General features: G+C 51.0%; 1 protein-coding gene across 1 annotated transcript in view; it reads right to left on the minus strand.

Annotated features, from left to right (window-relative positions):
- Positions 1 to 14955, minus strand: part of GNPAT (glyceronephosphate O-acyltransferase) — a 19193-nt gene that overhangs the window by 3569 nt on the left and 669 nt on the right. The window contains exons 2-12 of the mRNA XM_005856360.2: positions 10742 to 10924; positions 7961 to 8137; positions 6154 to 6283; positions 4807 to 4934; positions 4437 to 4512; positions 3806 to 3957; positions 3559 to 3689; positions 2696 to 2919; positions 2302 to 2544; positions 1364 to 1443; positions 505 to 645 (exon numbers count right to left, since the gene is read on the minus strand). Of these exons, the coding sequence (XP_005856422.1) occupies positions 505 to 645; positions 1364 to 1443; positions 2302 to 2544; positions 2696 to 2919; positions 3559 to 3689; positions 3806 to 3957; positions 4437 to 4512; positions 4807 to 4934; positions 6154 to 6283; positions 7961 to 8137; positions 10742 to 10924 (1665 nt within the window). The remainder of the gene's footprint in view (positions 1 to 504; positions 646 to 1363; positions 1444 to 2301; positions 2545 to 2695; positions 2920 to 3558; positions 3690 to 3805; positions 3958 to 4436; positions 4513 to 4806; positions 4935 to 6153; positions 6284 to 7960; positions 8138 to 10741; positions 10925 to 14955) is intronic.

Raw genomic sequence — 14955 nt, forward strand, 5'->3', positions numbered from 1 at the left:
GAGCTCAGAGCCACAGACAGGCAGGGGCCCTCTGACGTTTCCATCCCCAACAACCTGCCTCCCCTGCATGTGGGCGCTCTCCCTGCGGTCATGCACAGCAGCCCGCGCCTGACTCACTCCTGAGAGCTCAAACTTTCAGATACTTGCACTTGAACTTCTCCTTTCCCTTCCGACTGTATCATGCAGATCTTGCGTTTACTAAGTGCCGACTGTTTGTCAAACACTGTGCTACAGACTCTGAACCAACACTGGGGCAAGTATGGCAATGCCTGGGCGAAGCTGTGGTCACAGGAAGACTGTGCCACTCAGCTGTCCTCCCGGGTCTGATGGGACCGAGCCGCCGCCTGTTCACAGGGAGCAGGGTCTCACCTGGCGGGTGAAGCCCCTCATCTCAGGATCAGTCTCCTGGTCTACCTGGCACCTGGGGAAGACACCTGCCCTTCAGGCCAGAAATAAGTAGCGGGTGGGGAATCTTAGACGCGAGCTTCTGGAAGACTTCCATACCTGGTAGCACTCCACAAAAGGCCTGAAGAGGCCTATTAAAAACTCGAACACGGGCTTTCCCTCCTCTGTCACTAGGATGTCCTTCGTCGTCACCTGAATGGTCTCGCTTTTACAAAGCAGGTAGCAGCCTTCTTCAAAGTCCTGGGAGGGGGCAGAGAAGACAGAAGGACCCATTGAGTGAGGACACGGCCGCCCTGTGCGTGCAGCCAGGGGCGCAGAGCACGAGACATCAGCTGTCAACCCTTCCCGAGGCTCCGGTTGTTACGCGGTGGCCACGGAAGCATTGGTTCTAAGACTCAGTGCTGATTTCGCCCTCAGCCCGAGGAGGCACCACCTGGGTGATGGCTTTTCCTTCCCTTTGCACACAAGCTCCTCAGAGAGGAGGGCACAGCAAGTCCTAGAACCTTAGACCTATGCACCAAAAGCCCGCCCCCTCTCCTGAGCAGTGCCCAGAAAGCCCACCCCGTCTATCCCGGGCTCCCCACCCCGCACCCCAGCCTGGTCCCTCACCAGCTGCTGCCCTGCCAGGCAGGACCACACTCTCTGCTCTTAAAGCAAAAGGCCCCCTCATGCCAACAGCTGTTACCAGGAACATGCGTGCGGGTTGGTAAACTTTTAGCAAGCTCGAGTTGATTGATTTGCAGTAGCTGCACTAACCATTCAAAGAATGACCCTCTTCTTACCAAATAATCCCTAAGTTATTGATAAATTTAACCCAGAATCAAACTGGAGTTGGCTGACCTGTGAGCGTCCCCGTTCCCCTTTAAGCCAAAGGGAGGGAAGACCCATCTGTGACGGTGCCCAGCCTCCCCAGGACTCGCACTGCGCACGCGCTCGCTCCTTGGTGGCAAAGATGTACCTTCACTGCGTTTCCCGGAAGGAAGATGAACTCGTCCGACAGGACATCACGCAGGAAGCGGAAGCGGCAGTAGACGTCCTCTGGAAAGGGATTCGTTGCAGAAAATCACCCCCTGGGAGTGGCGAGGAGTCCAGGACACTCCGAACGCAGCTTCAGAGGCACGTTCCCGCCTCTCGGGGATGAGCGGTGAGGCCCCAGCGAAAGCGACCACCAACCCCACTGTGCCCGAGAGCCAACTGCCGTCCCGCACTTTCAATGGTGACTCTAAACGGCAACCAAGCCTCTCATCCAGGGCGGGGGCACCTCTTCCTGCCAAGGGCCATGTGGAGATCACAACATCATTCTCAGGCCACACAAACTCATCCGCTTCAGTCAGCCCGTCGTTTGGTCAGTCGTGTCATCAACTCGCCCGTGCGGCCTTGGCAGGGCCAGACCAGAGGATCTCCCAGGCCCTGCCCAGCCCCCGGCTGGACGTCCCCACCCCTGCTCCAGGCAGTCAGTCTGGGCTGAGCAAGAAGCCCCACAGCTTAGACACGAGGGACCGTCCCTTTCCCGACTCCGGCTCCCAGCAGAGGAGAGAGACGGTTTCTTCATCCCTCTCGCCCCTGGTTCCACACCCTTCGCACAGGCGTGCACAGGCACACACACTAACAGAGGACTCTCTCTTGTTCTCCTGACACGTAGCGCCACCTGCCCGCCACCCAGAAACGACCTGTCTGCTGTGCCGTGAGCGCGCTCAGGTCCCTTCCAAGTCCCCAGCTCCAGGCAGACGGACGTGTATTTAGGGACAAACCTAACTTCCGCGTGCACGGGCCCCGCTCCGGGCTGGGGTGTGGGCTGCACAGGTGGGAGGACGGGTATGAGGCCCAGCGCTGCTCTCTACACAGCACTGAAGGGCCAGGCCTCCTCCCCGGTTCCAGACCACGTTCCCGAGTTACCTTTCTTGCCCCCGCCAGCCACCTGCAGCGCCAGAGCCACCAAGGAGGGCCGGACGAAGACGTTGAGCAGCTGGTTCCTGTAGGCCGAGCACATGAGGAGCGTGATGTGCTGGTAGATGAGGCCGTCCACCACCTCCGAGTCCCTGGCGTCCACTTTCAGAACCACGCGGTCCCTGTCGAGGCTGGCGATGTTGGAGTGCAGGAGGAGGCTGGACTGGATCACCTCGTCAGCGGGTTCATTGTCTACACACAGGACAGTTCATTCAGGCCAACGGCAAGACGCGGGCGGGGTCCCTGCTGGGAGCCTCAGGCGGTGCTGGGGACCTGGCCTGGGGATTCAAAGGCCAGGTGCTGGCATGAGGTTCTAGCAGCTGAGCAATGACCCCCTACGTACCGGGCCACATGAGGAAGCCCCCAAAGGCCAGGGTTAAGCCCTTCAGCCACAGCGTCTTCTCCATCAGGGCGTCGAAGTCCATGGCCGGCCGGTGCTGCAGCAGGACGGTGGCCACCAGGACCCACGGGCTCAGCACCAGGTTCTGGATCTGCAGGAGCTGCATCCTGTAGGCGACCTCAGTGACAAAGGCTTGCGTGTCCTCCGACTGCTTCTGAGGGATGTACCTACAAGGCAGAGACAGAAGCGGTTACAGACAGAAACTCACCCCCATTCGTGACACACAATCCTTTCTGGGATCCACCATCACACTCAGCACACCCTGTGTGGGCCCACTGGGTCCATCCATTCGCTGGCTGGCACCCCTGTAGCTCTCCCCACTTTTAAGTTAGTCGGGTGCTGGTTCCCCTGAGAAGAGCGAACAGTCTGCCTGCGTATTTGACATATACATCCTACAGCTAATCGTTTCTGCCAAGCATATAATTCTTCTTTAATTGAGGCTTCCACTTCCCCGATGTGTGACCTCAAATAACCACGTTCCAGTCCTAGAACTAGTCGAGAATCACAATTCAGCCCGGCCGGTGTGGCTCAGCGGCTGAATGTTGGCCCAGGAACCAAGAGGTCGCCGGCTCAATTCCCTGTCAGGGCACATGCCCAGGTTGCGGGCTCCATCCTCAGGAGGGGGCATGCAGGAGGCAGCCAATCAATGATGTTCCTCTCTTAGTGACATTTTTCTCTCTCTCCTTCTCCCTTCCTCTCTCTCTCTAAAAAATCAATAAAAAGATATTTTTTTAAAAAGCCACAATTCACACTTCCAGATTTTCATCCTTGTTTCTAATTCGGTTATGAAAACACCAGCCTTGCACCTTGGGACCAGGTTATATGGGCTTCGGCTCAACCGCCCAGCTGCCAGAGATCGAAGCGACACGGGGTCTCCGAAGTATACGTGGATGCTGCCAAAGTTTTCCGAGAGAATCCTCCTGGCTTTCAGCAATCCCTAACAGCACCGCAACAGGGGGAAGAAAACAAAAGCAAATGAGGAAATGGGTTGAGCTGTAAATGAGCATTTCCCCTAACTCCCAATAAACGCAGGCGTGGCCATCCTTTACGTACGGTCGTAGATTCCTTTGGCTTGGGCACCCCTAAAAGCTCATACACATAAAGGGTTTCTTCTAGTATCTTATCATAACTGATGCTAATTGGAACAAGGTAGGTGTCAAAAACTTCTCTTTTGAAAAAAGGTTCCATCACAATATTCAGAAGACCTGCAAACAAAGGGAGAAATGGCTTTCAGGTATATATATCCCAGTCTGCAAACACGGCACATACACAGGAAGACACCAAGTGTACAGGACACACTAAGCCCTTAAATACAAGCAGTTACGCTTAAAGAGTTCTGCTCATAAAGAAAACAGTATCTTGCAAAAAAAGCGCCAAGGCCCGGCCGGCGTGGCTCAGTGGCCTATGAACCAGGTCACGGTTCCATTCCCGGTCAGGGCCCATGCCCGGGTTGTGGGCTCCATCCCCAGTGTGGGGCGTGCAGGAGGCAGCCGATCCATGATTCTCTCTCTTCATTAATGTTTCTCTCTCTCCCTTCCTCTCTAAAATAAACAACAAAACAATTTTTAAAAAGTGTCAAGTTCTACTTCGCAGCTGCACTGACCCCCCCCCCCCCCCCCCCCCCCCCCCCCCCCCCGCCTCTGGCCCTGGGTGTGTCTTCCTCCTCCGCCGGCGAGTGACCTACCAAATTTAGGGGTCAGAGTCTTGGAGGAGCGGCTTCTTGTCCCTTCGAGGAAAAATTCAACAGGAGCATAACCATTCTTTAAAGAGAAAACACAAACAAACAAAACAAAACACAAAGCCCATTGCCTACGCTCAAAGGATCAAGGCTTCTTTGCTTCCTCCCCAGCTCCCGCCCCGGCCGCTGCACACACTGCTCACAGGGAAGCTCCGACACAGCCACGGGGAGCAGCCAGGCTGCTGAGCTCCGCGCACTCCTCCGGGAGGAACGCGGCTCAGCGGCCCATTCGGGCGTCAGGGACTTAAATGAGGGCTCGCAGGGAACTTCAGCGAGAAGGAAACAGCTGGAGCACCTGGTGATTGTCTGCATTTACCCGTAACATGGTTTTGACGTATTCGGAGAACACAGCCCAGTAGAGTCTGTTGCCGCCGAAGGTGCGCCGCATGAAGAAGGCACCCGACATGCGCAGCAGCTCCCCGATCATCTTCATCCCCAGGAAGTCTAGAGGGGGAAGGGTCAGCATTGACTGCAGAGCCTGGGACGGTCCATAAAGACCTAACTCATGCTCTGCTAAGGAGGATCTCATGGATGTAAGACACTCCTGTGACCTTCAGGATTGTAACTTCTGAGATCAAAGTCCCCAAGAAGAGACATCTCATGGAATGATGGGAAGGAGGGACTGTGTGGGCAGGTGCTCGCGGGGAGGTAACCTTGCACCCTCCATGCACCTCGGGGTTCACAATCAGACCAGCTGGAGCGGGGGAGGGTGGGGGGGACATTTTTCCTGCCAAGGGCCATGTGGATATTTATAACATCATTCACAGGCCATACACAATTATCCACTTAAACATTAGCCTGCTGCCCGGCCCGCGTGGCTCAGTGGTTGAGCGCCGACCTATGAACCAGGAGGTCACAGTTCAATTTCTGGTCAGGGCACATGCCCGGGTTATGGACTCGATTCCCAGTGTGAGGCCGATCAATGGTTCTCTCTCATCATTGACGTTTCTCTCTCTCTCCCTCTCCCTTCTTCTCTGAAATCAATAAAATAATATATTTAAAAAATTAGCTGCTATATTTGGTCAAACATTTAATTACCTCCCCATGATGCATTGGCAGGGCCAGACCAAATGATTTCTCGGGCCTTACACAGCCCACGAGCCGGACGTCCCCCACCCCTGAGCTAGAGGCAGAGGGAACGGCAGGCCATGTGCCAACCGCAGCAACATCATCAGGCCGACTTCTTCAGTCAGCACCGCTGCTGAATTCGACAGGCCAGCATGTGTCCACCAGCTCTGGACAGCCAGGCCAACAAGCTCCCCCTCCCCAGTGGACCATCCGGTAAAACACCCACCGTCTTTAATAAAGAAGCTGGGCTAAGGGGAGGAGTTCTAGCATCAGTTTACAGGAGCCCTTTTCATTTTCCCTGATTTTCAAGTAACTTCCTCACATGTCCATAGACGAAAATGCGTTTAAAGTGCTTAAGTCCCAGCCGTATTTCACCCCACTGTTTACCGCCTTTATTACCAGCCGTATATGTTTAAAGCCCAGCTTCCCTGGCTACCCTAGAGAGAATAAACACATAACTTATTTGCCTTAGCAATGCTACTTTTGGGAACCCATCCTCCAGGAATGAAAGCACTGGTATAAAAATCTGTGGTTGCGATCATTCCAGCGCACGTTTTAATCTTTACAATCGAAGAAAGGAGAGAAGCGCACGCACCCATCCCCGCCGCGATGACCGGGACCGGCAGGTCATAGTTGTACAGAAGGAAAGACAACATCAGGAAGTCGATGTAGCTTCGGTGGCTGGGCAGCAGGACAACCGGGTGCTCCTGGATGGCTCGCTGTAGCTTTAAAATACATAAAAGACGCTTTGAATCATTTCAGTGTTCACGTTATTAAAGTCGCACCTCACGGCAGAACACGGGAGGATGTGCACATGGATGGAGGGGAGACTGATACTGCGTCTGCCTCCCCTCCCACACACACGACACGTTGTTTTTTTTTTTTTTTTTAAATATATTTTATTGATTTTTTTACAGAGAAGAAGGGAGAGGGATAGAGAGCCAGAAACATCGATGAGAGAGATCAATCAGCTGCCTCCTGCACGCCCCCCAGTGGGGATGTGCCCGCAACCAAGGTACATGCCCTTGACCGTAATTGAACCTGGGCCCCCTGAGCCCGAAAGCCGACGCTCTATCCACTGAGCCAAACTGGTTCGGCAATGACACATGTTTGAGTTCTAGGTAACTTCACCCAATGCAAGGATATGGAGAAGGTAAAAATTTTGATGTCATAACAATAACGTTGATGATCGCTAACTTATATTAGGTGGGCACCGTATTAAGCATTGTACGTAGTAAGCATGTTACACACATTGTTTAATGCCAGGTATTTGTGAAGAGCCTTAGCTTCCTTGTGTGTGGCATGGCCACACATTTAATAAATGGCAGATCTGGGAACAGAAATGAGGTCAGTCGGAATGAGAAAGTCAGCTGTGCCCAGCTGGCGTGGCTCAGTGGTTAGAGCATCGAGGTCACGAGTTCAATTCCCAGTCCAGGGCACATGCCTGGGTTGCAGGTTGAATCCCAGGCCCGGTCGGGGCTCGTGTGGGAGGCAACCAATCGATGTGTCTCTCTCACATTGATGTTTCTCTCTCTCTCTCTCTCTCCCTTCCACTCTCTCTAAAAGGCCATGGAAAAATACCCTCGGGTGAGGATTTAAAAGAAGTCAGCTGTGCGCTCTGCTCCAAACTGGTGTCCACAGCGAGAGAATGCGCTTCTCTCGGGAGATTAAAAACAAAACCTATGAATTTTTAGGACACGTGAAAGGAACAATACTGCCAGGGACAGTGGGTGCCATGGAGCTGGGAGGCATGCACGGGAGCTCCCAGATGTTGTAACCCTGAGGCTGTCAACCTCACCCGTGTTCACTGGTATCGATGGGGGAGCTCCCAGATGTACCCGAGGCTGTCAACCTCACCCGTGTTCACTGGTATCGATGTGTTGTCTGTTTCTCTGAATCCTAAGTAGGACCGACTGAGGGAAGGAGATTTGAGATCCGGGAAGGCATGGCCAGCCAGCTGCCCTGGCCCAGGCACAGTGCCAGCCGTTCCCGGGCAGAGACCTGGCAGTGAGTGAGCGATCTGAAGAGTCACAGGAGGAAACACTTGAGTGAAAAGAATCTTCAGAGGCAGCCGATGGATGCTTCTCTCATCAATGTTCCTCTCTCCCTCCCTCTCTCTCTCTCAAACCAATAAAAACATATTTAAAAAACAAATTAAAAAATATAATCTTTATAGGAAAGTGTTTCCTTACAGGAAAAAGCAAACTATTAAGTAACAGAAGTGACGGAATTAGAAAACTCACCATCTGACAATCATCACACACCACCGTGCGGAGGGCCGAGCCCTGTGCTGGGGACGCCTGCCGGCCAGGCCTGGCCACTGAGTGCAGGTGAGAAGCCGCGGAGCTGCCCAAACAGTGAGGGGCGAAGGAGAGGGGGCTGTTTCAACCAGAAATACTCACTTTCTGAATACCTTCTTCATTGACACACACTTTGGAGTAAATCTGTTTAAATATTTTGCTCAGGGCAAAGGCAAAAAACCGGATGGCTCCCAGACGCAGCTTGTGGCTCATCTCATCCAAGATCTGGCACGCTTCCTCGCGGAGGGCATCCTGGGACTGGAGGGACTCCTTGGAGAGCTGGAGGGGAGAGAAGCGCGGATGCGTTTCTGGAAAAAGGAGCCACAGCTCTTTCATTCAAACCAGGTCCACACGGCTGATACTGAGAACTCAAAATTAGTACGTTTCTCCTTCATGTAAGTGGACATTGTGCATTTCCCAACGAAACACAAGTGGATGAATGATCCTCTTTAGACAACTTCAAGGACTAGGAACTCACAGGGAATCGGCTTTCCAGGATGGCATGTGAGACAGGAGACCAGCCCCCTCTCCGTCAGGTGTGTTACCAGCTTCCACCAGGAGCCACGGCCCTAAACGCACGGCATGGTGCCTTTCAGTGACTGCTCGATGCCATGACCAGGTCATGACCAAGGTAGAGACAAGACTACACTGAAGCCCCATTCGCACCACCTCAGATACACGGGACCTGCTACAAATCCCGACTATCAAAGACGATCAGTGAGCTCCACGCGCTCACAAGGAAACGCCTTCACTCCCACGGCAGAGCAATCTCCTGATAACGGAACAAAATGCTGGCTGTGTGCGAGCCCTGGCCAGGGCCTGGCGACGAGCGAGTCCGTTTCTGTCCTCAGGGAAGCCAAACTGAATCCTTCGAACCGCCCCCACACAGCCACTTTGAAAAGGAGGAAAGTCTGTGTGTTAGCTGATGGTTACCCAGTCAGGGCACAGGCCCAGGTTGCGGGCTCCATCCCCAGTGTGGGGTGTGCAGGAGGCAGCCGATCAATGATTCTCTCATCATTGATGTTTCTATCTCTCTTTCCCTCTCCCTTCCTCTCTGAAATCAATAAAATAATGAAAAGAAAAAAAAAGAGGGAAGAGAGAGGAAAAACGCTCTTCCAAGTTGGAAAGCCTTCAACTTGTTTTATTTTTTAAAATCATCCCAGTTTTTAAAGTTATGATACAAATATACATAATATAAAATTTGCCATTGCAATCACTTTCAAGTGTACAGTTCAGTGGCCCTGGACCTGTCTATAGATTGAAGGGAAGGGGCTGATGAGAACGAAAGGCTGCAGAGAGAGGACAGGGAGCGGCGCGGTCAGTCTGTCCCAAACAGAACTCAGCTCCTCTCCACTCCCGCCCCCTCCCTCCCCTGGCTGTGAAGGCTTCTTCCCTTCCCTTAGTAATGTCTACTTTACCTCTCAAATGTCTTTGTTGTCTAAAAGCCTTTGTACATTTCTGATCAGGGAAAGGGCAATCTCAATGTCAACTTGTCACCTAATCATAAACTTGAACTTACAGGACTCACTTCCCTACAGATCCTGCACCTACTGACTTTGACGACATAACTTAAAATGCAAACAGCCCTTCCGTTCCCTAGGGTTATGTGTTTAAAGAATAAACAGAATCCCTTGCAATAGCCAACACTGGTACTTAGCGAGGACAGGAGCAAAACAAGGCCAAGAGCATTGCAACTTAGTAGCCCAGCAACTCAGTAGCCCAAACATCATTGCAACCAAGTTGCAGGCACCAAATAAAAAATGGCAGGTGCATCGGCTTAAGGTGTCTACACTTTAAGCATCATGAGCAGATTTCTTATCTCTATTTTTAGCCAGATATGTTTCTAAAATATAAACGAATCGCACCAACTCCAAAAGGAAATCCTTCAATGGCTTTGCACGACTTCTAATTCCGCTACGAGGTTTGCAACGCCCTCCACGCCAGAGGCCCTGCTTTCCTCTCCAGTCTCAATTCTTACCATGACCCCTTCTCTGCTTCTGTGGTCTGGTCATGTTAAACCACCTTCAGTGCTGCAAATATGCGTGTTCTCTGGTCCTTAAAACAAGCGGGTGGTTCCCAAACTGCCACCCTTTGGAATGGACCGGGCTTCCTTAAAGACTACCGATGGCTGGCTTCTTCCCGACCTCCTGGTGTAATTGGTACAGGGGAGGGCTGACGCACAGGGATTCTTAGAGCTCCCAAGTGAGGTTTGAAAACCACGGGGAAAGTTATTTGCTCTGTTAGAAATACTCCTTTCACCCAGTTCACCTGGAAAACTCCTAATCCTCTTTCAGGCCTCATTTTAAAAAATCTCTCTCTAACTCCCTACACAAAACTAGCTTCCCCTCTAACAGGTGGCCCTGCAGTGGCGCCCACTAGCGTATCTTGTATCAAAGTTGATGATACAACTGTCCTCATGCCCCATCAGACTGCACACTTAAGAGGCAGGAACCCTGCTCCAGTCGCTCACTGCTAGACCCTGTGTCTAGGACAGAGGCTCACACACGTTCTGGCTATGGTGTACATTTGATGAATGTGCTGAATGTAGCTAAACCTAAAAAGATACATTAAGCCCAGCCCAGCCAGCGTGGCTCAGTGGCTGAGTGTGGTCCTAGGAACCAGGAGGTTGTGGTAAGATTCCAGGTCAGGGCAAGGGCCCGGGTGCGGGCTCCATCCCCAGTCAGGGGCGTGCAGGAGGCAACTGATCCGTGATTCTCTCTCATCATTGATGTTTCTCTCTCTCTCCCTTCCTCTCTGAAATCGATAAAAAAATATTTTTAAAAAAGATACATTAAAGATAGCCAACTAAATTCATAGCATCAAGAAGAGAAAGAACTTGTTGACCAGGAGCAAACCGGGCTGCGTTGAAGAGGACTCACTTACCTGCTTAATGACATAGTAAACCTCTTCAGAGTTGAGAACACTAGACTTAATATCGTTTGGCGTGCACGGAATGAGCCCCTTATACAGGAGAGGGGTGTAGCACTTCATGGCAAACTTCAGGTCACTGACATGCCTCCTTTCCTCTAACATATCTTCAAACTCATCCCACTTTTTGAGCTCCTTCTGTGGACAAGGTAAAGGAAAGAAAGTCATGTACATCCTGTATAATAAGTCAGGATAGATTAGGGACTGTACTTGTAAAGCTTTATTTCTGCCCAATTTGTATTCTGTGACATGTGACAAGAGCAGAGTGACCGAGTGTTAGATTTTCATATTCCAAGAAAAAATGTAAATAGGATCAATAAATTGATATTGAATTATCATGTTTTATTTTATCTTTTAAATGTTTTTTTTATTGATTTTAGAGAGAATGGAGGGGGATATAGAGAGAAAAACAAAGATATCAGAGAGAAACATCCATCGGCTGCCTCCTGCATGCTCCCCGCTGGGGATCGAGCCTACAACCCGGGCATGAGCCCTGATGGGAATACAACTGTGACCTCCTGGTTCATAGGTTGACACTCCACTGAGCCACGCTGGCAGGGCTATTTTTTAACAGGATTTACTTAATTGTAAATATATAACTTAATCTTTAATATTTTTTGAATCCTCACCCGAGGATATGTTTATTGATTTTTATAGAGAGAGTAAGCAGAAAAAGGGGGCGAGGGGGGGGGGAGTGGGGGAGAGACAAGCATCAATCAGTCGCCTCTCATACATGCCCGAGGAAGGATCGAACCTTCCAACCAGGTATGTACCCTGATGGGAAGCAAGCCCACAGCCTTTCGGTGCACGGGGCGATGCTCCAGCTGACTACCCGGCCAGGGCTTACTCTTTAATTTTTAATAATGGCTGCGTTTTAACATTGGGCTTGCAAGCTTCATGAAAATTTAACGATCAGCTCTGACAGCAAGTACAAGACTACAGACTCCGGCTGCCAGCACTGGAAACGAAATACTCTAAGGACAACGGGATAGAGTAACTAATGAAAAGGGGTGGGAGTGCTCTCGAGATTGAATGGCTGGGGAAGTCCTCTCTGGGGAGGAGAGCTTTGTGCTGGGACCTCAATAAAAAAAGTAGCAGCGGCTGCCCGCCTGGTGATGTGGTGTCTTGTAGCACGTTGTAAGGAGTCGAGATTTCTCATTCAGAGTCTAACAGGAAGCCATAGTTTGGGTGACGGGTGCGCCAGCGATCCCCCACCCCCAGCCTCCTTTGCATTCTGTGGTCTCACTGCAAGACTTCACCAGGCCAGTGGCTTAGGATACAACCTACTTGTGATGGTTGCCAAGCCTACATGTTTAGACCAGCCCTTCCTCTTTGCTCGGCTCCCATATTTCTAACTCTATTCGGATGTCTCCCAAGCCCCTTGTGATGGATCTGGTCCATAACATAATAATCCACAAATTAAAAATCATTAACTTTGCCCTAGCTGGTTTGGCGCAGTGGACAGAGCGTCGGCCTGCGGACTGAAGGGTCCCAGGTTCGATTCCAGTCAAGGGCACATGCCAGGGTTGTGGGCTCGATCCCCAGTAGGGGGTGTGCAGGAGGCAGCCGATCGATGATTCTCTCTTATCATTGATGTTTCTCTCTCTCCCTTCCTCTCTGAAATCAATAAAAAAATATATTTTAAAAAAATCATTAATTTTGCCTCCCCCATCTCAAACTGAACACAACCCCAATTACACCCTGACCAAACCTGCTCTGTCCGCATCTCCTATCTGCGAAAGGCATCTCATCCACCCAGTTGCCCAATCACAGAAACCAGGAGTCAACCTGAGTCTGCCTCCTCTTCCTTAGCCACCCCTTCAGCTGCCCTCCACACCCCACAGGCGGCCCATCGCCCTCTAACCACACTCACTGCCACTGCCGACTCGGGCTGTCTTCCCTTCTCTCTCCTGACCCATGTCCAGGATCCTGGCATCAAATTCCCTCCCCTGCCAGACTCTCTTTCTACAGTCTCCACTTGAGTGAAGGAGGAGAGGTTATTCATCCAGATAATCATGGCAGAAACCAAGCAGTTCTCTTAGACCTTCAACGTACTAATGTGATCCCCTTAAATGGTGCCCAGTAAAGTTCAGATTTTAGCAGTAAGGGTGGGTAAACACGACACATGAAATCCCTTTGGGAAATGTAGCCTGCCCCCTCTATTCTAGCCTTCCCTGACCCCTTGGTTCCCGATGTGTAGTGTTCTTACATGGATGCCTAGAGCAGGCTTCCTCTCCCTCATCTCCCTTCACATCTCAAAAACTCAGCGCAGGCGTCACCTTCTCTGGTCCCGACAGGTCAGGGGCTCCTTCTCTCACTCCCACAAGGCATTGTGCATGTTTCCACCACTGCCCTTGTTCCACTTCATTGCAACTGTTTGTTTACTTTCATGACTTCCTTTGAAGTCCTGAAAGGCGAGGGCTTGCTCTTTAACTTCTGTGTCTTGAACACTGAGAAGAATGACTAAGGACTGTTTGTTGCAATCAGCAATATCTCAAGTATCTCGAATACCACTCTCAGATTAGATAGCACATTGCACAAGCACAGGACAGGCCTGAAATAGGAATAGTAAGAAAAAGCTCAGGACATCATGAGAGGAAAACTATGTAATCACAAGACATGTGCAGCGTCCGTCCGAGGAGAAAGCTCATATACAACTGCCTAATCGTTTACATGAAAAGTTGAGAAGTCTTATCAGTAAAGAACCACTGGTGAATGGGGAAGTAAAGGACCAACTCTCTCCTGTAATATAGGAAACTAGAGGCCCAGTGCACCAATTTGTGCATGGGTTGGGTCCGATGGGGTGGAGGGGCCGATCAAGGGCTGGGCCAGCCAGGAGCAGGGGCTGCGGGCAGTTGGCCGGCTGAACACCCGGTTGAACTCCTGGTCGAGGGGACAATTCGCATATTAGGCTTTTATTATATAGGAGAATTGTACTCAAGTCACAAGCCAGTTAGGACTGAAAAAGGGACCTACGCCTGTCAGAGCCACACCGAAACCCTCTTTCTACATTCCTTAGGGACTCCCACAGGGGCAGCAGTTAGAGGTCAAATATTCCCACCACACACCCGTCGGGTGGGAAGGCCACGAGGAGGGCCGTTACAGTGACGAGCCTGGGAGAAGTGGACCCGCTACCAGCAACGAAGAGCTCCTAGCTCCGCCACAAAACGGGCATTTCCTCTCGTTCCAAAGAATACTGATCTCCCAACCGGAAGGCAGCCACATACACATACATACCCTCTTTTGTTTGTTTGTTTATCTTGCTTTTTTCTGTTTTCCCTGTTTGACCTTCTCAAACAAATTAACATTATATTTAAGTCAGACCGACACTAACTGCTAGGACAAGCATGGTGGCAAACCTTTTAAATGCCCTCTTTTATTTCCTCCTAAAGTAGATAAAAATTAATCTATTGTTTAAAATAAAAAACAATCCGTTACACCAGGATTATGCAACCCCGAGCGCTACAGAGCTCTCGTGACAATGGTGAGTGACCAGTAAACGTTTTGTTGGCATAAAAAGACCTGTTAAAATCAGGAGACAGAGAGAGGTGTTGGGGGGTGGGGGGGGAGAGGCGAGTTGGAGAAAGGCTGGGTGGCAAAGGGACTTGTGGGAAAAGTACAATGACAAATACAGGCAATTAAAACCTCCAGAAGTTCCAAATCTTCCTAGATTTGTTCTAATCAACAGAATGAATTGACCAACAAAATAAGACCCGAAGCAGGGAAGACATGGGACCGACTGACATACCTCGATGTGGGGTTGGGGGGACGAGAAGAGAGAAACCAGAGAACTTATATACTTAAGGGCACAGCCCATGGATCCGGGCAAGAAATAGGGTGGTGAAGACCTGGGGGGGTGCGGAGGGGGGGAGGCTGGGAGGAGAGGAGGAATGAAGGGGAAAATAAGAGGTATCTGTAATACTAGCAACAATAAAAAATATATTAAAACCCAGCCGGCCTGGCCCAGTCGACCTATGAACCAGGAGGTCAGGGTTCGATTCTCAGTTGGGCTGGGTTGCGGGCTCCATCCCCAGCGTGGGGCGTGCAGGAGGCAGCCGATCCATGTTTCTCTCTCCCTCTCCCTTCCTCTCTGAAATCAATAAAAATGTAAACACACACACACACACACACACACACGTGTGCCTGTATTTAAAAAAAAAAAAAAAAGA

The sequence above is a fragment of the Myotis brandtii genome, unplaced genomic scaffold, assembly GCF_000412655.1.
Source record: "Myotis brandtii unplaced genomic scaffold, ASM41265v1 scaffold1026, whole genome shotgun sequence".
In the NCBI taxonomy this organism is placed as follows: Eukaryota; Metazoa; Chordata; class Mammalia; order Chiroptera; family Vespertilionidae; genus Myotis; species Myotis brandtii.